Here is a 24,634-nt window from a genome sequence, read left to right as displayed (position 1 = left end):
TTTATGATTTTCTTCTCGCTCTCCAAAACAAATGCATGCGGTAATTGCTGGTAATTACACCAGGCTGTGGGTGTCATACCGCTTCGACCAAAGGGGGGCACTATAATCAACGAAAATGTAAAGTTCTGCACAGCTGCTTTAAGTATCATACATATCATAAATGAATCTCAGGCGACGCTACTTACGTCAGCAGTAGCTGAAGCGACTTCAGCTTGGAGTTGATCATCAGTAACATAGTTGGAGAGGCCTCTTATTGGGCCCAATTTCAAGTCCCAGAAAATGGGCGCCAAAGGAGGCTTCTAAATGGATGCACAAGCGCAGCAAGCCAATAATATCACCAGGGGGCAGCAAGATGTCGTAGTGTAGTTTGCCATTTCAGAAGCAGAAGAGGAAGAAGTAGTAGTAGAAGAAGAATACTGTTTTCCGGGTCAAGGCAAAACAAGCTTGAGTAAAAGAAAAAAGAAGACTTGTGTTTAATAAACACATAATAGAAAATCTGATAAAGGCCCATTTCCCGTTTTCCAAACGAGAAACGGGAGACAACTCGTTTCCCGTTTTTTGTTTACCTACATCAAAACGAAAAAACGAAACCGGATCATTTCCCGTTTTTTTGTTTACCTACATCAAAATGAAAAATGAATGGCCGCAAAGTACATGGACCCTCCCCCCAGGGCTGGGTGCTCAGTCCTCTCCTCTTTAGCCTGCTTACCCATGACTGCACAGCTAGTTTCTACACCAACCACATTGTCAAATTTGCAGATGACACGGCCGTGGCAGGCCTTATTAAGTACAACAATGAGTCTGCATACAGGGAAGCAGTGAGGCAGCTAACAACATGGTGCAGACATCACAACCTCTCTCTCAATGTGGACAAGACCAGAGACCAGAACTGCATGCGGAGAGGGCCAGCAGTGTGAAATACCTTGGTGTCCACATTGCTGATGACTTCACCTCATCCACCAACACCATAGCAGTCATCGAGAAAGCACAACAGCAGCTCCACTCCCTCCGCAGACTCAGGAAACCTGGCCTCCCCACCTCACATCTCAAAAAAAAGCAGCTGAACAGAACTGTTAAGACAGCCAGCAAGATCATCGGCGCTCCACTTCCCTGCTTGTTGGAATTATACAAGCAGCGCTGCATCCACAAAGCCATCTCCATCATTACAGACTCACATCACCCCTCCCATCACACCTTCTCCCTACTGCCTTCAGAAAAATGTACGCAAGCATCAGCTGTAAAACATCCAGGAAGCTGAACAGCTTCTTTCCTCAGGCTGTCAGGCTGATCAACGGACTGTCCCCCCTCCCTACACTTACACCCACACACACCCCCACACCTGACAGTTAAGCATCTGTCAAAGGCAACATGGACAATATTGCACGGTCAGCACTTTATCTATGTGCTTTGAGAGTTGATGGTGTGTGTTTGTATGGCATTCTGTGATCTTTGTTCATTTATTTTATCTTGTCTTCTTAATGTTTTAGATTTTTAACTTATTTTACTGACTTTTTAATGCACTGTCTGCCACTGATGAGAAACAGTATTTTGTTTTTTTCTGTGTATGCAGGTAATAAATCTTGATCTTGATCTTGATCACATAAATGTTGCAGCTGGTAAAGGTGGAGCTCATTTATCTATTTTATATACTGCATGGTAGTTTAATCTATAGTAATATATCATAATTTATTTCTTGCGCATATTTTGTATTATCAATCTGAATCTTCAACGTGACTACAGCTTTCAAAAATTGTAGTGCAATAAAAAAGAATACGAAATAATCCCTCTGAGTATGATGTAGAGGAGATGAAGTATACACTAGCATAAAAAAAGTGACATATCACAATGAATCTGGAAAGTAATACTTTAAGTGACACTTTTTGTGGTACACATTTCAATGTGGTGTACTCCCTCCGCCATGTGGACCAGTCTGTTTATTTGTGATTTTAGCTTCATCAAATTGAGCTTGGATTCTCATACGTAATATACTCTTTATTACAGCATAACAAATAACATCATCACCCTCTGTCCAACCCCAAACACCCTGAGTTTGTACAAAAAGTCAAGTTGCTGTTGGATCCTAGAGCATAAAGAATTCCCATGGACATTTCAAGACAGTCAATACGTACATGCAAGTATTTGTAAGAATAAAACTGGTTATGGACCAATAGTAGGAAATAATCCTCTAGATGTGCTGGATCAAAACCATTTCTTCTGTTTTCTTAGTGTTCACAATGACAAGTTGGTCATCACAACATTGCACAAACTTTTTAACCTCCAAACTACAGCCAGAAATGTCAGTGTCTGTGTCCATAAGGTCCAATATGGCAGTATAATCAGAAAACTTGACAATGAAAGTGCTGGGATGACTGCTTGTACAGTCATTTGTATATAATGTCAAATACATTGGAGTGAGGCTTTAAACTTCAAGTCAAATCAGTTATCAGTCTTACCACAGATTGGTTTAACAGGTATCGACAAAGCTCTCCTATGTACTGCACCACCGTCACATTGTGTTTCAAGCAGTCCTTCCAAAACTGACTGGCAGAAAACTTCTTTTTTAACACACATGTTGCACCTGTGATACAAAGGAGAAGACAGAGAGGAGATGTCAAACAAAATCGCATAACACAATATAGCACTACAAACTTTTTGGGTTTTGGGTGCTAAATGTCTAACAATGTCAGACAGAATAATTATAGCTGGAGCTGTAGAGAGAAATTTCCTCTGCTATGTTTCAGCTTTTGTCCTGGTATGTGAGGAAGTGGGAATTCCTCGTCAGCCGTTTCATTACCATTCTGTTTCAAGGACAACAGCTCTGGTCCCTGTTTACTTCCTGTCAGCTTCTACAATAACAAGCATTCCAACAGAATGTACCAAGGGACCCATTTAGAGACCCATTGTCTGTATTGTCAAGTTTGAAATATTCTATAGGCTAACATTAAAGGATATCTGTTGTCGTGTTGGTTTCCTTCAGTTTTTGCCCTGGACCTTATAATGTACTGAATATAAATGGCAAATCTTCAAGGAATTGTAGGAATTGCGTGTATTTGTCCTTGAGTACAGCGGTTCTTTTATCTTCTACTTCCTGCTTTGCTACTGTGCAGAGGATTTTTCTTCACATTCTCTGCTTTGTCTGAATTTAGCTATTATTTCTGCTGCCATACTACTTCCTTAACCACATCACTAGAAGGACTCTCTTAGTAATTAGTTTGAACATTCATCGTGAGATGATAATTTAGAGCAGGATTTCATCCTTTTTATTCCCCTTAACTACTCAGTGGAAGGCAGAGGCAGCCAGCAGCCTTCACTTGTCCCAGTACACAAGCATGAGAGCAATTACCATAGGTAATACATGATCTATGAAGCATTGATACATGAGCAGACCAGGTTCCCTCTGCTGTGAAACTTCCTGCCCAATACACATCTTTACTGCAATTCTATTAAAAAACTACAGTAATACTTTAATAATTAAGTAAAGGACACTTATCCAAATGTTTCTTTATGTCATGTGTTAATGTATAAATGACCAAAAATAAGATCAGCCAATATATTGTTATTAGATTTCACAGTCAGTATGTTTAATGCACAGTTAAGTGGAGCTATGTTCATAGCGTGACTAGGCCATTTGATTGGACTAACTGTACTAGGATACAAGCATGGGAGGGGAATCAATTTATTAACCGAAGTATGTCTGACTCTGCTGTGATAGGTGGAGATATGCCCCCTTTCAGCTTGTTAGTATTGGATCTTTTTCCAGTTGACCTCTTGTGTCACAGACCAAACAGATGACAAACAAGTTAGCTACAGTTAGCTAGTGGCAAACTGGAACCATGGTGGACAACTTTACAGCACTGTACATTTTGTCCGTACTGTATGCTTTACTTTATGTACAGATGAGGCGCATGCTGAATTTAAATTTTGTCATGTTGTTACCGGCTTTTTCTTCTTCTGTGGAGAAATGCCACACTGAGCAACATCCAAAACCCTCCTGCTGCCTTGATATTCTGCCAACAGGCCTTTTAAAAAATGTTTCAAAATGGATGACCTCAGAAATTCTACAAATTCTACAAGGGCCTGAAAACTCCAGTCATCAATCTTTTATTAAATCAAATATGTATTCATTTCTTGCACCGCACTGTAACTTTTATTCTTGTTGTTTCTACCTGTCTTGATATATTTTAGCTTGTTTTTATTTCATATTCTCTGTCTCTTTTAATTGTATTCAATTGTCTTTTTTATCATTTATTTCTTTTGCATATTGTCTAGCAGCTTTTGATTATTTCTGTAAAGCCCTTTGAATTCCCTTGTTGCTAAAATATGCTGTATAAATTAACTTGTCTTGCCTTGCCTTACCAAGATGTATGCATCCTCCAATTCCTAACAGGGAAGCAGACATGTGGTAAAGAGGAAGAGTGATGTAGATGATGTCATCAGATGTGGCTCCACACATTTGAAAGAAGGCCATACTCACTATGGCTTTTAGATGACCTACCCGGGCTGCCTTGGAGAGACCTGGAAGAGAACGCCATGCCAGTTATTGAAGACATGGCCCACATTTCAAATTATATTTAAAGCTGTATTTGGTCTATTTTTCTGTCTCTCGTGTTCTTTGTTTCAGCACTTTGTAGGGGAAGTGCTATACAAAATGTTCCACTCCAAAGTTTTGTACCACACAATCAATGTATCAAGATTGAATAGCATTGGTATTTAAAACTATGACTAAGCCATGCAAGGGGCTTGAGACTGTACTTAGGCACAGAAGTGCTTTGAGCTAGATATTAAATGTCAGTATCCTGTCATGTTCACAATGACAATGCTAACATGCTGATATTTTTCAGGGCAACACATTCAATGTTGTTGAGAAATTTCAGTCTGTACCAACTGATCAACAGATCAATGTTCCAATCCATGACGCTAGCATGGCTAAAATATGTTATGGCATGAGGCCAAATAAAGGGTAACTTTGGTATTTTTCAACCTGGACCCCATTTTCTTATGATTTTGTGCCCCAAAACTACAGTTTTTGAAATCGGTCCAGTATTGAGCGGGACTACTGAAGCTTGCAGCAGTGAAACAGGCTGCAGCATAACCACTTGGGGCAATTGTACATCGTAAATGCTAAAAGGTAAATGGACCTAAATGGATAGTGCCTTTCTAGTCACACACATATTCACACACTGGTGGCCGAGGCTACCATACAAGGTAAAAGAATTGACGTGCTCAACTTGCCATTTGAAAAATCACAGGGTGCTGACCCAAAATTCACAAACTAAATAAATCCAAATGTCAGCACTCACAAATATCATATATATCAGTCTTTTAATAACGCACAGCAGTATCACAAACGGACGCGTTTCAGCACTTGGCTTTCCTCAGCGTTAATGCACAAAGTGGGTATAACCCACATATCTAACAGACAGGACCTTGCTGAATCACTCCAGCTGGCATGAATCAGTCAATCAACCAATCGGATCCAGAGATCCACAGAGCAAGATGTAAAGACAATACAAAGAGTGGCCAATAGGTATGCTGAGCCTACAATCCAATTAAATTAAAATTAAAATAATCAGATGACCAACCTTAGTACGCCAAAAACTATCTCAACAGTGACTGATCCAAAAAAACTTGAACAGATCAAGTATAAATACATATATAAACATCCAGATAAATAATGTCATGAAAAAAGTGTAATCACTCTAAAGGTAAATCCTATATAATGGCTATATCAGCCAAACAAGCAATAATCACAATACAATGATCAAACAATACCAGTAAACAATTAAATAAGTATCCTTGAATTACAAGACCAAAAAGGACAGAAAAAGATAAAAAAGACGAGTCACCTATCCACAAGACCAAATGGGTTCCATGTTGAACATATTAAATCATGCCAGATGACAAACATGTGCACATGCTGATACCCAGCTATGGAATAATACAGGAAACAAACATCTTTCTTTCAAAGTCCAGTGTCATGTAAGACAGTAGCCAGACTAGTATCTAATCTACCTCATCAAGACATAATGAGTAATAGGTATAAAGTACAAAAAATATAAAAATGTACAAAAATGTAAGTGGATCACCTATAATGTGCCACTGGAGACTGTGGGCCTGGCTCAAATAACCCAAAATACAACAGGATAATTATGTGGCTAGTAAGCAGGATGTCATTCTATGAATAATCCAGTTGGAACAAGGCTGGTCAAACTACATACTAACAAAAACTAATGTATGCATGTAATGCTGTCAGCTAATGATACACAGGACATCCACAGAATAAATTACGTTCGCAATATCCTAGATCAAAACATATTCATAAAAAATCACATTCATAAAAAACAAGAAAGTACCAGTTCTTCATTCTCCAGAGAGAAGCTTATTGGATACATCACTTGCAGACTGAGCATCCCAGAGGCTTAAATGAATATCCTGTTGTATTTTGGGTTATTTGAGCCAGGCCCACAGTCTCCAGTGGCACATTATAGGTGATCCACTTACATTTTTGTACATTTTTATATTTTTTGTACTTTATACCTATTACTCATTATGTCTTGATGAGGTAGATTAGATACTAGTCTGGCTACTGTCTTACATGACACTGGACTTTGAAAGAAAGATGTTTGTTTCCTGTATTATTCCATAGCTGGGTATCAGCATGTGCACATGTTTGTCATCTGGCATGATTTAATATGTTCAACATGGAACCCATTTGGTCTTGTGGATAGGTGACTCGTCTTTTTTATCTTTTTCTGTCCTTTTTGGTCTTGTAATTCAAGGATACTTATTTAATTGTTTACTGGTATTGTTTGATCATTGTATTGTGATTATTGCTTGTTTGGCTGATATAGCCATTATATAGGATTTACCTTTAGAGTGATTACACTTTTTTCATGACATTACTTATCTGGATGTTTATATATGTATTTATACTTGATCTGTTCAAGTTTTTTTGGATCAGTCACTGTTGAGATAGTTTTTGGCGTACTAAGGTTGGTCATCTGATTATTTTAATTTTAATTTAATTGGATTGTAGGCTCAGCATACCTATTGGCCACTCTTTGTATTGTCTTTACATCTTGCTCTGTGGATCTCTGGATCCGATTGGTTGATTGACTGATTCATGCCAGCTGGAGTGATTCAGCAAGGTCCTGTCTGTTAGATATGTGGGTTATACCCACTTTGTGCATTAACGCTGAGGAAAGCCAAGTGCTGAAACGCGTCCGTTTGTGATACTGCTGTGCGTTATTAAAAGACTGATATATATGATATTTGTGAGTGCTGACATTTGGATTTATTTACCATACAAGGTGCCACCTGCTACTCAGTTTTTAACACACTCACACACCAATGGAACAGCCAGCGAACAGCCAAGGATACTTTGACATGCAGACTGGAGGAGCCAGGGATTGAACTGCTGATCCTCGGATTAGTGGACGACCCACTCTACCTCTGACCCACAGACGCCCATATCGTCAATGTATGTCCACCAAAAGTTCTTGTTTTTACCGCTGACAGGCTCAGATTGTTATTCTAAGCATCTGACATATTAATGGACAGGATGTCTACAGAGATAGAACTTTCTGTTAAAGAGTGAGATGTTTTTTTTGTTTAAACAGAAACAGCCTCGAAATCGCCATTGCCAGCACTGCTGCACCCTTGCTCAGTACTGACCCAGTTTCAAAAGTTGTTGTTCCCAGTAGTCACTTAGACACAAACATGTGGGAAAACACTGTCCAGGTTTAAAAATACTAAAGATACTCTTAAGGCGGCTAAAAATCCATAAATGTCATTTTTACTTACTTACTTACTACAATCAGTTGAATCTCAATTTACAGTATGATATTGTATTGTATTTGCCATGTTGCTGGTCTTTGGGATCACATATATATATATAGTATATAAATTCTGATGGTAAGAAGCTACTAAGTGGGCCTGTGTTGACATTATTTTGTCAGCTTCTGTCAGATCCAAGTAGTATTTCTCCAGTCTTTTTTATAATTACAACAATGTCTCCACAAGAGTAGTTTAGATGTGATTTTGGCACAGTAAAAGCGCTGGCCATCTGTAGGTGATATAATAATACAATGTTCGTGCATTACCTGTGGTGCCTGAGGTAAAAATGAAGAGAAAGTTGGACATGATGTCAACTTTAGGAAGGTCACTTAGGGTTTCTCCAGCCATGTGTTCCACCTTATCTAGTAATGTGTTAAAATCCTCAGAAGGGGATGTGTGATCCACCACCCACACAGCCACATTGTTCTTCTTCAGGTCAGGCAACACCTCCTCCACCAAATGCACCAGATCTGGATAAACAGACATGAAGGGATATCATACTGCTGCTTTATCAGACAGAACCAAAGCCAGTAAACAAACATGCACAAAGAGCTGCTGATTCCACTCAATGTTTTTTAGAGGCTGTAGTTTGTGCCATTGTATAAGACTAAATTATACTCTATGGTGTTCCTGTTATAATGTGTGTGAGGTTGAGGTAAAGTCAACACCTTCTGTGATCATTTACAGAGCATGACAATGAAAGAGTAGTTCGTTCAGCTGAACACACTATAGACGCTGCTCTACCCTGCCTAAAGGATGTTCACACCAGGTGCTGCAAAAATAAGGCCGGGAGAATTATTAAATTCCCAACCACCCAGATAACAGCCTTTTCTCCCTGCTTAGGTTACACCAGGCCTGGACTGAGAGGCTCAGGAAGAACCTCTACCCTCAGGACACAAGGATAATGAAGACTCTGATTTTATCTGCTGCAGACCCAAGGAAACACTTGAAACAAATTATTACATTTAATAACTTATATCTCATGATTTACCCCTATATCTTTATCCTTTACAGTATCTGTATATTGGCAGCTGAAAGTAACACTTTACATTCCTTCAAAAACTGTACTATGTGCAAGTTTGAGGTAATTGTTTTTTACTTAAGTATCTTAATTTCCTATTACCTTTTGCTTCTACATTTTAGACATATTGTAGTTTTCACTCCACTTCATTTACACTATCTTACAGCTACAGTTACTAGTTACTTTTCAAGTTATTTAACTTACCTTAAGAAAAAGATGAATATTGTAATCTTTTATTTAAAAGTATATCAGTTAGTTTAAATATTCTCCACCTCAACCTACCACAGCTTTAAAATTATGCTAACACATTAATGCATCAAAAACAGTAAGCTAATAATATATAATAATAATTATATAGTATTATAACAGTGTAAAATGAAACATCCTGCAGATCAAGTACTTTTAATTTTGATATATTAAGTGCATTATGCTAATAATATTTCTGTGCTTTAACTCAAGTAAAACTTTACGTGTAGCACCTTTTACACTGTGGTATTTCTGGGTACTTCTTCCTGATTGCTGTTTCATTCTGCAAAATTATATCTTAACTGGCTCCATATCTTCTATCCCATGTTCCACATCAATTTTTACTTACTTGTATTTTTAATCTTATTTTATTGAATATATTTTTGTTTTCGTTAGCTAAATTTGCTCTTAGAAATGATAGGTGGCTTTCACTTTTTATTACACCTGCACTCTGCACAGTTTATGGAAATAGTAACTTAATTTATTAATAATTACATGACTATTGTTAGTTGAAATAGGTCAAATTAGCCTTAGTCTTCAACATTGTCAGGACTGTCTTAGGGAGACCATTACTCAAGCCTGTTTAAGTGGGATGAATTTTAGTTTTCTTTGAAATTGTTACATAAAAACAATTATGACATGTTTTACATGTACCCTATGTTAAATTAATTTTCTTGTTTTGCCTAGTGTGCATTTTTAAAGGCATTGTATTTTATGTCTGAATCCGCCACCAGGGCCATCACAATTAGAGTAGACATAATTATATGTCAGTTCCACTACAGGAGAGACTTGATGTTCTCTGCAACTGGGTGGAGAAACGTAAGTAGATATATTGGTATCGGCATAAGCCAGAATTCCAATATCGTGCCTCCCTACAATGAATGCTGTCTTTTTTATGTATTTGTACCAAAACTGTATTAAAGTAGCCTACGACAGAAAACTCTCCAGAACAATTTCTGGGAACCTTAACTAATGCCCCCCAAAAAGTCTTTGTTTGGCCCTGCTGAGGCCACCGTGTGTGATTTAGCCTCCTCTGCGTATTACAATAACAACAGGCTTTCTAATGTGTATCTTATTTTGTGTGTAAATCGCAATCATTCCCATTTCTGTGGGAAGATCATGTTGGCAGAGTCGAGCTTCATCAATCAACGCACAGTCAGCAGGAGAGTTGACCTTAGTTAAAATAAAAGCCCAAACTGCGTGAAGACGGTGTGGGGAAACGTGAAATACCTGCGCCGACAACAAGCGTCTTGGCTCCACAACTATGAAAGCAGTGAAGAAGAGACTTGGCTTTTATGTTGACGTTGAGAAAGGCAACTTCACAGCCCAGTTTACACAGTCCCAACCAAACACAAATAAAGTCCGGTTCATTGAACATCAACAGGGCAACAATGTCTCCTTGTTTCAAAGAGCCCAGTGTCCTGAACGCGTTGGCGAACTGGTTACTTCTCTTGTCCACATCCTGGTAGGTCAGAGACTGGTTTTCGAAGATGATGAAGGGTTTGTTCGGGTTATTCCTCGCCTGGTAGAGAAAACAGTCGAGGTATGTGATGATTCCTTGCTGCATACGAGCCTGCGACGTCCTTCTATACTTCCGAAGTTTCAAATAATAAATCAGATCCACCCAGAAGAATGGATAATTCATTCTCTGGTAAAGCAGAAGAGCCAGTAGTCCTGCTAAAACGCTGGTAAACATCAGAGGTATCATCTTCACGTCACAACACCACACCTCACTTCGAAACTGCTTCAGAACTTAAACGAACAGGCTACGTCGCGCCTGCTCTAAAAAACCTGTAGTTCAGCTGATGGCCCACTTACTGTACAAGTTCTCAGCAGCACAGCGGCGGCCGATGAACTTTCCCTAAGAAGGTAAACAGTTTGTAGATTTAGCGAAGCCGTCCCAAATGCCCTCACCCCCACCTATTAGAGATGTCACTCCTTGCATTGACGTGATTGGTTCGGCAGTCGGTGTAAAGGGGTGGGGGGGGGGATTTCATCCAGACTATTCCAGTTTCCAGGCCTTTTTATCCAGCTTATTTCAGCATGAGCTGCAGTGCAAACACCATGAATAAAAAAAATAAAACATGTGAGCTCTGTGATAAATGAAAAATAAAATACTGACAAAGTCAGCACCCATACAACATTTCTATTAACAATCTCAATCACTATCAACTATTTAAAAACTTTATTCCAAAAATATAACTCTGTCAAAATACTGCCACTAGATGTCACAGTGGAGAATTCCATCCATCCATCCATTTTTATCCACTTACCCAGAGCTGGGTTGCGGGGCAGCAGGCTGAGCAAAGCTACTCCAGATGTCCCTGTCTGCAACATGATTTCCAGCTCCTCCTGGAGGCTTCCAAGGCGTTCCCAGGTCAGACGAGATATATATCCCTCCAGTGTGTTCTGGGTCCACCCCAGCGCCTCCCACCAGTTGGATATTAAAGTTTTGTTTTCAATTAATGACAATAAACAATAAACACAAGCTTTTGATAATTTTGTCTATCAGTAGGCTACTACATCTGTCCTTGAGCTACTGTAACACCAGAATTTCCTCTCTGGGCATTAATGAAGGCATACCATGGTCTATAACTGCTGTGTTCTGGAGTATCTGTATCCTACCATTGCTATAACAATATCGAGAGTGACTGCCTGTCTCACTCAAGACACTGGCACTTTTTTGTATTTGCCTGTTTTGTTAAATTTTTGTCCACTGATGGTAAATTATTGGTACTAGATGCATTATTTATTCAGTATTTCAACGAGCTGTGTTCTGACCATGAAAAGCTAAAAATTGGGACGTATACAGAAAAAGTCGTTTCCACAATGCAAAAGAGTGTGAAAGTTTTCTTAATATATTTCTTATAACATTTGTATAGAGATGTCCCTCCACAAGTATTAACCAAGGAATATAAGCTGAATTCTATGGAAGCGAATCGTGACTAATATTTAAATTAAAATGTATTTGCAGAAATGCTTTTTCATTTTAAGAATGTGGCTTCATTATCTCAATTTACCGGTCGATCTACGTTCCAACCCTCACCTATGGTCACGAGCTCTGGGTAGTGACCGAAAGAATGAGATCGCGAGTACAAGCGGCCGAAATGAGTTTCCTCCGCAGGGTGGCTGGGCTCAGCCTTAGGGATAGGGTGAGGAGCTCAGACATCCGGGAGGGACTCGGAGTAGAGCCGCTGCTCCTCCACATCGAGAGGAGCCAGTTGAGGTGGTTCGGGCATCTGGTAAGGATGCCTTCCGGACGCCTCCCTTGGGAGGTGTTTCGGGCGTGTCCAACCGGGAGGAGACCTCGGGGCCGCCCCAGAACACGCTGGAGGGATTACATCACCCGGCTGGCCTGGGAACGCCTCGGGGTTCCCTTGGAAGAGCTGACGGAAGTGGCTGGGGAGAGGACTGTCTGGGCTTCTTTGCTGAGGCTGCTGCCCCCGCGACCCGGACCCGGATAAGCGGAGGACGACGAGTACAAGCTTCATTATTTGACTCATAAATAAAATTAATCATCAAACATCCTATTTGCATTTTCTTCTTCAAGACTGCTCATTCTTTTACTTTATTAAAATGAAAAAGAAAAAGTCATTTGAGATTTAATTTTCAAAATATGCCCCAGCAAATAGATACCAAAATTCAATTTGAAATGTAAAATTTGAAAATTAAAATGCATTTGCAGAAACGCTTTTTCATTTGAAGAATGTGGCTGCATTATTTCACTCATAAATAAAATTAATCATCAATCATCCTATTTGCATTTTAATTTTCTTCTTCAAGACTGCTCATTCTTTTACTTAATTAAAATGAAAAAGAAAAAGACATTTGAGATTTAATTTTCAAACTATGCCCCAGCAAATAGATACCAAAATTCAATTTGAAATGTAAAATTTGAAAATTAAAAATGCATTTGCAGAAACGCTTTTTCATTTGAAGAATGTGGCTGCATTATTTCACTCATAAATAAAATTAATCATCAATCATCCTATTTGCATTTTAATTTTCTTCTTCAAGACTGCTCATTCTTTTACTTAATTAAAATGAAAAAGAAAAAGACATTTGAGATTTAATTTTCAAACTATGCCCCAGCAAATAGATACCAAAATTCAATTTGAAATGTAAAATTTGAAAATTAAAAATGCATTTGCAGAAAGGCTTTTTCATTTTAAGAATGTGGCTGCATTATTTCACTTATAAATAAAATGAAAAATCAATCAACCTATTTGCATTTTCTTCTTCAAGACTGCACATTTTATGCCATAATCAAAAAGAAAACAAAGAAGACATAGCTATTTCATTTTCGTGGTCTGCCCTGCAAAATAGTGCCCATAATTCGAAAATGATTTAGCAATCTGAGCGGCGCAGGAGAGTGGTGTCAGTAGCCGCGCTTCAGCTGACCGTGCTACCCATCTAATACAGTAGGGGGCGGTGTGCACATTTGATATATGGATGCATCACAGATCATGGCGCTCCCTGAGATTGTGCTTTCTAAACATTGTAATTTCCCAAAACTGAATAAATACCACACATAGCAACACAAAACTGCTTTGCTAGCTCAATCATGTTGTAACTAAGAAATAATGCAGCCACATTCTTAAAATGAAAAAGCATTTCTGTAAATGCATTTTAATTTTCAAATTTTACATTTCAAATTGAATTTTGGTATCTATTTGCTGGGGCATATTTTGAAAATTAAATCTCAAATGTCTTTTTCTTTTTCATTTTAATTAAGTAAAAGAATGAGCAGTCTTGAAGAAGAAAATTAAAATGCAAATAGGATGATTGATGATTAATTTTATTTATGAGTGAAATAATGCAGCCACATTCTTAAAATGAAAAAGCATTTCTGCAAATACATTTTAATTTAAATATTAGTCACGATTCGCTTCCATTGGATTCAGCTTATATTCCTTGGTTAATACTTGTGGAGAGACATCTCTATACAAACATTATAAGAAGAAATTTGCTTGACTAGCTTGACAGTCGCCTGCCACTGTGCGGATACCTGCCTGGCGGCCGCCTGGCTGCTGCCGTGTCAGTGCCACTGGGAGGATCTCCGCCTTACTAATATTCTCAGAGTGCCGCTGGAAAATAACCGCAGTTTTTTCTTTACCCCATGCTGCTGCCGCCGGATCGCGGCCACTCTTCAGGCGAGGTGCAGTTCATTTTGAACGAGCCGGTCGTGCAGCTATTGGCGGTGATAGATCCAACTCAGGCCTGGCTGGGTCGTCTCGTACGAGCTCATTGACAAAGGCCCGTGGTAGGCCTATAGCTTACGTGGCAACACATGACGCCATCAAAGTGGGTCGGTAGTGTATTCATGGGTGTGCTGAGCTAGTCCAGCTAGCAGGTAAGTAGTCAAGCTGCTTGTCCTGTAATCTCAGACAGACACACGATATTTACTGATGCCAGTTTCCTGATAAGTTAGGTGCAAATGAATATGTTGCTTCATCTGTACCTACAGCTGTTTTGTTTGTTTATGCCAGAGCCGAGTGTGTTTGGACACGTGTAGGGTTCCAGGGAAGTTGTGAACTGCAGCGTCCTGTGTTAAAGGGAGCTAACGCCGAATTCTCATCAGACTCCAACATTTCTCTGTTGCGACCCACATAACTAAAGGCAAATAGTAAAGTGTTATATGTAGGACGTATTTAATACATGACAAGTTAAATGTAGCGATGTTTTAAACAAAGCTAGCATCAACCCAGCTCAACTTATAACAGAGCCGTGATGTATTGTCCCTTGTAACAGTGAACAAAACGTGTTGGAGCATGAGTATCTAAAAAAGTTTGGTACAGGGGAGCAGTAAGTGATAGGGCAGATGTCTGCTGTGTGTGTAGTGCATTGTTCTTCCTTGCAATATCACCAGGGCTGCAGTAACCTGTGGCCCTGGAGCAAGAATGGGCTGAGGGCCCTCACAGTTCAAGATGTGTGTTAGTAGCCTATGTGATCATTTGATTAAACAGTGATTCATGCAGTAATATGCTGAATGTAAATGTAATGTAAACAATTCTATTGTCCTTACATCGACATTTTAAAAATCATTATTTTTTTAGGATGACTTGGGGCAGTTTGACAACCTGCTGTCTATCGTTGGGCCTAACATAACAAAAATGAATACTAACTACAGGGTGTCCAGTGGTCCTGCTGAGCGACTAAGCACCACCAGGGGCCTGTATCACGAAGCAGGGTTAATGTCTTAGCGAGGTAACTTCAGGGTTAACCCTGGGTTTTCAGTCTCACGAAGCCGGTTCAGTTCTTATCGGGGTAGATCACCATGGTAACTTACTCTGAACGGCTATCCTGCTCTGGAGCAGGGTAAGTTCAGGGTTGAATCTGATCCTATAAAAAGCACCACCCACTGGCCAATCAGCTGTTTGGAAAAAAATGACTCCGCTGACAGAAATGCAGCCCAGTCATGACGGGAAGTTTAATTCATTTGATTTTGATTTGAAAGTTTATTTTGAACATTAAAAAAGAAAAGAAAGCAACAACAACAGACAATGAAAAGATTGTTCAAAAAGGAGTGGAAAGAAGTCGAAATTTCATCCCACCCCTTCATAAGAAAGAAACTGATCATTTGTGGACACTTAATAGCACCATTAATTAGTGCCAACATTTTGTTTTGTTGGAGGAAATGATCCCTGTTAAAGATAATGGGCCTAATTGACAGCTTTGCTGCTGGAAATGTGGAAAGTAGCCTATCATGTCTACACTTCATGGTGTTTGAGGGATTTTCCTTTTTGTTTTTTAAAGAGGGAAACTAGCTATATTTTGTGCAGCTGTTAATTTCTAACACAGCTCAATATCAGGATGATTTTATTCAGACTATCAATTTGGTGTTGATATGATTTAATTGTGGCGTCAGCTTTAAGCTTTATTGTAGCATATATAACGTTATGACAAAGAAGACCAGTTTATCAGACGCAATGATGTTAGACAATAATTGTAATACACGCAATTCATCTGCACAGCATTGATTTCATGGGATTCAAGGGTGTGATCAGTGTCAGATGTACAGGTACAGGTACTGTAGCTACTTGAACCAGTGATGAGTAATTTAACCTACACATAATTTTATTTTTTACCTTGTTTTGTCTTGATTTTTCCCTCTCTCCTCCTCTATTTCTTCTTTCCTGACCCGTTTTTTTTTTTGTTCTCTATTATGTGATTTCATTGATGTTTTGACAGGGGAATTTCTCTGATAAGCTTTTAGTGGCTTCTAACCTCTCCGGCACTTTTCTTTTTTTTAATCTTGTAAATGTTATACTGTCTGTTTTTAACATTATGTGCAAATAAACTAATCTAAACTAAAACTAAACATTATTCATCCCGTTATGCGTTGCCACGCATGTTTCCTCCTCCTGCAGCTGCCACGGTGTTGGTCTTTTCTCTAATGTTGCTTTTCTCCTCCTCATATTTTAGTAGAATTAATCTCTGATCCTCACGAGAAATACTTTTTTTCCCTCACATACGGCGCTCTGTGAGGACGCTCAGTGAGGACGCTCAGTGACGCTGCGCTTCTCTCATGATTGTGATTGGTCCGCTGCGTGCGCGTTCACGGCTCTTGATAAAACAGCCCAGGGTTGAGTTACCGAGTTGATATCCAGCGTCGTGATACCAATTATCCTGATTGCCATTGTTAGGGTTAGTCTACCCAGCATAGGTCTGGGTAACCCAGGAAAGGTTGATCTCGCTTCGTGATACAGGCCGTAGTTTCTCCTCCATTGTTTACCAACTATAAACTTGTTGTCGTGACCGCCACAGCAGGCCCGCCTCTCAAATACGCCGATTGGACAATGGGGAAACGAGATGATGTGGGGTGCTTTTCTGCTCTGAGTTTAAGTTTTTTCAACTCAATGAGTTCAGAGCACTCTGGCAAAAATGCCAGGTGCCTTGAGTGCAGAAACGCGAGGCATTTTGGAATGCAAGAACAGCGAGCAAAAAGCTTCATTCTCATCAAAAACAATTACAAAAAGCTTAATTCACATTAAAAACATTTACAAAAACCCTCCTAAAGCGATGATGCTTTCTGTGTGATCGGGGCCTTACTCTGCCTCTGATTGGCTTACCCTGTGATTCTTACCAGTCTCTTTCCTCTTGCGTGAACCTAACCAATCCAACAAACAAAGGCGAGAGAGAGTATTGTAGGTCATTCCCTTGCTATCCTTGGGAAATTTGCTTTTGAGACAGGGCCTGAAAATTGTCTTAAAAGGCAGGAATCTTTTGGTCTTCTTTTAAAGGTTTTCTTAGTGTAGTGGTGCATATTGGGAAACAAATCTGTACTTTTTAACTGCCCTGCTGTGGATGGATAAAGTTATTTGAATTGGATTGAATTGAACAAGCTACACAAACGGGGCCGTGGATGGGCCAACTTTTTCTCCCATACCACTACCAGTTTGGTAACCTCAGCTCAGTAGGGGTGTAACAATATGCTCTTCGAGATGAACAAGGCCTACACAGATTCGATCACCAGCGATCACCGCACAGTGCATGCTGGTTAGTTTCGTGTCCGAATTCATCTCGACTTGCTCTGATGTCATACAAAAGTGGACAAATTTGAAAAAAGATGTCAGGCGCACACTCTAAGATTTGATGCAAAAATATTTTCTTTTATTCAAGTACCAACGTTTTGACTAGACCGTCTTCATCAGGGTTTAAAACCCTGATGAAGACGGTTGTCTTCATCAGGGTCTTGTCTTCTTTATGATGACAGTTTTAATAAATAAATTAATTCCAATAACATAAAATAGAAAAACAATGACATTTTTCTGGCATTTCTACTCTTTCTCTGTATCGAAAATGTATCAGAAACGTACCACACCATGACACTGCTGTATTGCATTGAACTGAACCGTGACCCCTTGCACCCCTAGAGCTCAGGGTATCTGCTCATATTGAGTACAGATCAGATAATAGAGTGTACCGGGGCTGACGTCAAAACCCGGAAGTTTAGTATCTCGCTGGTTCCCGGAAGAGAAAGTGAATGTGATTTTTGCATTGCGTTTTGGATTATGTCAGAAAATAAGCTCTGTGGCTAACACAAGTTTATGATACTTACAGGTTTTGTTCAGCGAGATAATCTTCACATATGGATACCTTTCGTACTGCATTTGGAGCTTAAATGCGATCGCCAGAAGTAAAAAGCTAACGTTAGGCTTTAACGGACTACATGACTACTCCACGGTTGCATGACTCTTGACGTCACCACCACTAAGCTTTCAACTGATTTTGGCTGCTTTATTTTAAAAACATTGTATAATGGGGAAATCGGAGTGTTTAAGCTAAATAAGAAGCTGTAATGGCGGACTGCCAGCACTCTCGCCTGTTCGGGGGTGATGACGTTTAATGTCCCCGACAGGGTTTGTAGTCGTATTGAGCAGCCTTTTTTATGACACGTAAAAGCTTCAAAATTCACAAGTAGGGTATTTACTGACATGTTTTATGTCGTAGAACAAAACCTGAAACTCGCTTAAGTTTTTGTTAACCACAGACCTTATTTGAGGCATTTTACCAAAATCCCATTCAAAAAACGTATTGACTTTTAGACGAGAGAACAGGAAGTGCTAAAAGCGCTAACGGAGTTCCGGGTTTACTGGCACACTCTATAGTGCTCCATTTGTCCCACATTTAAAATCTGTGTACCCCACGGCATAGAACTAATTGGAATCAGGATAACATGATACCAAGCATTGTTGTGCTCTAAAGTTTTGAATGAATCCGTGTAACCGATAGCAGAAATACCAACTTTTATATGAACATTGAAGAAATCATATGTTAACTGAAGCAGTCTTTCTATGCAGTCTACGGTTAATATCTAATATCTGCTTCATTAGGTTATATAAGGGCAAGAAGATGATGGAAGAGAGTGGGATCGAGACTACGCCTCCTGCCAGTCCTACACCACCTCTGACTGTGGCTGCCGCAGTTGGTGCCCCACCAATTACCATAGGTAATACATGATCTATGAAGCATTGATACATGAGCAGACCAGGTTCCCTCCGCTGTGAAATGTCCTGCCCAATACACATCTTTGCTGCAATTCTATTAAGAAACTACAGTAATACTTTAATAATTAAGTAAAGGACACTTATCCAAATGTTTCTTTATGTCATGTGTTAATGTATAAATGACCAAAAATAAGATCAGCCAATATATTGTTATTAGATTGAACAGTCAGTATGTTTAATGCACAGTTAAGTGGAGCTATGTTCATAGCGTGACTAGGCCATTTGATTGGACTAACTGTCCTAGGATACAAGCATGGGAGGGGAATCAATTTATTAACCAAACTATGTTAAAATTGGACCTTTTTCCAGTTGCCCTATTACATCATAGACCAAACAATGGACAAACAAGCTAGCTACGGTTAGCTAGCGGCAAAATGGTGGATAATATTACAGCTCTGTACGCTTTGTACATGCTGAATGCACATGCTCGACTCTCAATCATATCTGGGTGTGTGCAATTCGATTTAGTACAATTTCAGTTGGACTAACATGTTTACATGTATTTTAAAAGCCGGGTTTTAGTCGGGCTAACACAATACATCCATTTTCTGTCATTTCATGTAAACCTACTGAGTGATTGATCATTGAGCAATCAAATGCTGACAACTGGTATCTGTTTCAATTGTCCAGTATTAGTTGAGCCATATTACTGAGCACCCTCGGTAATAGTAATTCTGTCTGAACATAAGGCAGGAGAGTTTACTGAAGTTCTAATCAGCTTCTAATTAGCTGATGCTTCACATCGAATTTGATCCCAATCAGTCTGATGGTGGCGCTATAATTTACAGCTGAAAAATTTAAAACTTTGACAGGCCACGCCCCCAATGCCATGAGACTTATACTGATTTGAAATTTGACACAAATCTACAACTCAGGGTGCTCTACAAAAAAAAGCTGCTTCTACTATTAAGGCCACCATGATAGATCCTTTGCTAATGAGCATAATATGAAAAACAGTGATGTGAATAGATTTCTTTTTTGGATTTTGACTCTATCAACACCAAACTTGCTTTAAAGCCTTGTAGGACGGAGAACAAGATGTTACTAGAGGAGATCTTTTCATTTCAACCCAAACCATCATTTTTTTCATTCAGGAATAACTGGCTTAAAGTCCTTAAAACACAGATTAACAACAACATCATTCAACAAAAGTATAACATTCAGCTTAGTAGTAGCTCTCAAGGTTCAGAGACAAAACAATTGTTTTTTGCTAATCACCCATCATTATCTTTAGCATGTTTACATTGCACAAGTTAGCCCATTGGCTAGCGGACATTTTTCCTCCACTCATAGCTTAACAAATTAGATGTAACATTACTATTTTTCTTACTTACTGTTGGTTTAAGTCACTGCATCTCCCGACAGAACAGCTGGTTTAAATTTCAGCCTGCATGCACGGTTTTTCAGGCCAACATTGTTAAAATAGAGCAGCTAATGTTGCTAAAGCGAGAAGTTAGCAGAGTGAGACGCTCGTCCAGGCAGGTAACGTTACATTGTATTTTATCTCATAACATCATTGTTTACTAGAGATGTGCGGATGCCGTTTGAGCGCACCCAAATCCTTGTGCGCTCATCAATCATCCACCCGCCACCAACCTGACGTAATTATCTTCTAAAATTTAGAGACCCGCACCCGTGCCAAACATTAAGTTATTGTATTTACATTTAAATTATGCCCAGCCGTTCGTGCTCATTCGCTTTTCATATAGGTGCATTTTCTTGACTTAAAGGGAAATTTCGGTTTATTTCAACCCGTCTCCTATCGTCCTAAATTTGTTTCAAGTCACTAGTGACATAGAAATAATAGTTAGCATGTTAGCCGTTAGCCTAGATACAGCCGTAGCCTCAGACCTGTTAAAACGTAATTGAACAGGCATCTTTTCAAGTGCAAAGTTAGTCCACTAAACAAGCTTTTTCTCCACAAAGACTGCCTCATATCGTTAGGATGAATGTCAGAGAACATATAGAAAACAACATGTAAACTTGTTGTTTTACCTTACCGGTGTGGTGCCATGTTTGTTGTTTACCATTTAGCTAAGGCTGCAACTGGTCCCATTCCTTGCAACAGAGGTATTCCTCTTCTGTGGGCACTGGCGTACAGCATTCACAGGTAACGTTATACCACCTCCAAAGCTAAATCCTTCCAGCAGCCATTCCTCCTCTGTCGTCCTCTAACGTTACCTGTTGTGCCTCTCTCTCTCTCTCCTCCTCCATTCTTCAATTTCAAGAAGCTCTTCTTCAGTGTATTCTGGCTCAAATAAATAAGGCCGGCCATCAAACTCTGCAAAATCAAATTCCTCCTCCACAAAGTCGAAGTCTGGCAAAAAGTCAGCCATTATTCTATAAATCTTTCATAAAATAAATGAATGAACCTTTCAGGCTACTGTCCGGTTCTGCCTTGCAGCTGCTGCGGCTTGCAAGATTTCAGGCATGGTATGAGATCGCTGCTTGTTCACCTAAATGTGGAATGTTACTATATAGGCTTTCCACATCGAGGCGATGGCCGCCCTTATTTATTTGAGCCAGAATACACTGAAGAAGAGCTTCATGAAATTGAAGAATGGAGGAGGAGAGAGAGAGAGAGGCGCAACAGGTAACGTTAGAGGACGACAGAGGAGGAATGGCTGCTGGAAGGATTTAGCTCTGGAGATTGGTGGTGTAACGTTATCTGTCAATGCTGTACGCCAGTGCCCACAGAAGAGGAATACCTCTGTTGCAAGGAATGGGACCGGTTGCAGCCTTAGCTAAATGGTAAACAACAAACATGGCACCACACCGGTAAGGTAAGACAACACGTTTACATGTCGTTTTCTATATGTTCTCTGACATTCATCCTAACGATATGAGGCGGCCTTTGTGGAGAAAAAGCTTGTTTAGTGGACTAACTTTGCACTTGAAAGGATGCCCGTTCAATTATGTTTTAACAGGTCTGACGCTACGGCTGTATCTAGGCTAACGGCTAACATGCTAACTATTATTTCTATGTCACTAGTGACTTGAAACAAATTTAGGACGATAGGAGACAGGTTGAAATAAACCAAAATTTCCCTTTAAACAATTAAAAGATTATAGGCTACTTTCGAATGTTGTCACATTTCTAATGTAAAAATTACTCAAGCCTAATATTCTTTGCTCTGCTGCCTTTTTGAAAATTGCTATATAATTAAAGGTCATTAAATACGAATATAACTGACAAATCCACCCGCAATCCACCCGAAATTAATTACAATGTTAATTTTCATTGGCCTACCCACCCGTGGATTGCAGATATCTGCGGATGTCGCGGATATATCCGCAAGATTTGCATCTCTATTGTTTACACATGGCATGTGCTCTGTCTGAGTCAAGTAAATAATGTTATCCTCATCCTCTTTCTCTTTGCTGCTTGCTGTCTGCCTGCCGCTGTTTGACAGTGACACAGACTTTCAAAATAAAAGCCTATGCTAAAGATGGCGACATGGATAGATGTTTTCACTTTGCGTCGATGATATTGGATCCAGATCGATGGATCGTTACACACCTCTACTACAAATGAGCAATATTAGTAAAAAAATGGCCATTATCTCGCAGCAAGTCGTTGCAGAGTGAGAAGTATGTTATTGGTCTCACTATTTCTCTAGACAACTTTAAACCAGCTGAAGTGACTTTGCTTAGCTCTGTAAAGCTTGAAACCCACTTGCTTTTGTTTGTAGCTGTAATTTGGGGCAATTGAGCTGCTTCCTTCAATTGGCTGATAAAGAACTTGAGATTGCCACTTGTGGCTGGATAGTTACATTTTACATTAATATAACATTTGTAGTAACCACCTAACTGCGTGGATACGTCATATGTTGCGTATGGGCTTTACCATGGAAGACCAACTGTATGTTGAGCTGCTGACAAAAGGCACAGGGACAAGTGCCTCTGAAGTGTAACATTAGTTCATTGTGTTTCAGGTCTGTCCAGCCCTCCGTCTCTGCCTGGCATCAGTTCCATCTCCATTGGTTCCCCCTCAGTCTCCACAAATCTCCCCCCTATTCCCTCCATCCCTGCTTTCAGCAGCCCTTTGGCCACCCCCCCCCCCCAGTCCTCCCAGTTATCCTCTCCCTTCACAAGCAGCTCTCCGTTTCCTCCTTCCACCCCCTCTTCTTTGCCTCCTCTGCCTCCCCCTATTGGGCCACCTCCTCCTTCTGCTCCTGGCATGTCGGCCCCTCCCACAGGCCTGCCTGTATCAAACTTCTCCATGAGTGCAGGATATGACATCACACGGGGTCACGCCGGTCGAACACCACAGACACCACTGATGCCGACATTTTCTAGTCCTGCTGCCATGCCAGGTAAGCACCATGCTTGTCTTCTTCTGAGACACACACGATGCAAGATTACCCAGTAAGTCAGGCTTACTGGTTCACACTGGAGGCAGACTGTTCATACAGGCTGCGTCATGGCACAGAGCTCTGCAAGCTGTGAGCAAATCTGACAAGAGAACATACATTTTCTATTATGAACACACCAAAAAGGATTATATAAAATTATCTGATTATGATCATTTATAGGGGTGTAACAATCCATTGATCTGGATTGATATATCGACTCAATGATCAACGATCCAGTATCATCAATGCAAAGTGAAAACATTAATCCTTATCATCACAATGGCAGGCAGATAAAAGGCAGCCAAGAGAAAGATGATGAGGATGATGTTATTTACTCAGGAGTAAATCAGCAGTGTGGAAATATTTTGGATTTCAGAGAAAATACAGGTCAGCAGACACATGATGTATGAAAACAGTGCCATTATGAGATAAAACATGACGTAATGTTAGCTTCTCTTTTTTTTTTTTTTTTAAAGAATATCTTTATTATTAATTATGTGTCACATCTTATTCACATATACAAACACTTTTTTTTTTTTTTTTTTTTTTTTTTTTTTACATTTAACCCCCCCCCAAAGTTGAACATTCAGCACAGCAGTCAGTCAGTCACAAGCATGGTAGAAAATCATATGGCAATAGTAACGACAAGAATTAATAATAATATAAAATGGAGAAATAAGTATACATTACAATAATTAAGAAATGATATAGAAAATAAACTAACAAATAAAAATAGTAAAACAGACAGCAACACCTCTCCTTTAACATTCAACTGTTATTCCCTGGTCTGGGAAGCACCTTCCAAAAAATGTTAGACATTCTAGGTCCTACATAATCGAGAAATGGGGTCCATATATGGTAAAATAAACCAATTTTCCCTTTGGACCAGTATGTCAGATATTCCATGGGTAAAAGGTCAAATATTACCTTATGCCAATCTAAAACTGTAGGTGGCTTATTTGAAATCCATTTCAGCAATATAGTTTTACGTGCAGCATATGTCAAAACATTCCACAGTTTCTGACAATGAGATCCTTTTATTCGTGGGTGTGGTAATCACAACAACAAATATACTGGGTCCAGGTCCAACTCCTTATTAAAAACCAAATCTAATTTCAAAGCCACTTCTACCCAGAAATCCTGGATATGCACACAGGTCCACACAG

General features: G+C 39.5%; 2 protein-coding genes across 6 annotated transcripts in view; one reads left to right on the top strand and one right to left on the bottom strand.

Moving 5' to 3' along the window:
- The window catches only part of LOC117269610 (long-chain fatty acid transport protein 2), a 66,627-nt gene extending 54,615 nt beyond the window's left edge, over nucleotides 1-12,012 (bottom strand). The window contains exons 1-5 of one of the 2 annotated variants that reach the window (XM_033646771.2): nucleotides 11,377-12,012; nucleotides 10,334-11,151; nucleotides 8,103-8,306; nucleotides 4,357-4,515; nucleotides 2,454-2,578 (exon numbers count right to left, since the gene is read on the bottom strand). In XM_033646771.2, the coding sequence (XP_033502662.2) occupies nucleotides 2,454-2,578; nucleotides 4,357-4,515; nucleotides 8,103-8,306; nucleotides 10,334-10,811 (966 nt within the window). In that variant the 5' untranslated portion in view covers nucleotides 10,812-11,151; nucleotides 11,377-12,012. The remainder of the gene's footprint in view (nucleotides 1-2,453; nucleotides 2,579-4,356; nucleotides 4,516-8,102; nucleotides 8,307-10,333; nucleotides 11,152-11,376) is intronic. The other variant, XM_033646770.2, reaches the window with a different exon arrangement.
- A 2,108-nt stretch (nucleotides 12,013-14,120) lies between these two features.
- prrc1 (proline-rich coiled-coil 1) overlaps nucleotides 14,121-24,634 on the top strand; it is a 57,475-nt gene continuing 46,961 nt past the window's right edge. For 3 of the 4 annotated variants that reach the window (XM_078162156.1, XM_078162157.1, XM_033646777.2), the window contains exons 1-3: nucleotides 14,121-14,456; nucleotides 18,940-19,055; nucleotides 23,049-23,429. In XM_078162156.1, coding sequence (XP_078018282.1) covers nucleotides 18,959-19,055; nucleotides 23,049-23,429 — 478 coding nt within the window. In that variant the 5' untranslated portion in view covers nucleotides 14,121-14,456; nucleotides 18,940-18,958. The remainder of the gene's footprint in view (nucleotides 14,457-18,939; nucleotides 19,056-23,048; nucleotides 23,430-24,634) is intronic. The other variant, XM_033646775.2, reaches the window with a different exon arrangement.

The sequence above is a fragment of the Epinephelus lanceolatus genome, chromosome 19 (assembly GCF_041903045.1).
Source record: "Epinephelus lanceolatus isolate andai-2023 chromosome 19, ASM4190304v1, whole genome shotgun sequence".
NCBI lineage: Eukaryota > Metazoa > Chordata > Actinopteri > Perciformes > Serranidae > Epinephelus > Epinephelus lanceolatus.
The sequence above is the reverse complement of the archived record's forward strand: the minus strand, read 5'-3'. Positions and strand labels throughout refer to the sequence as shown.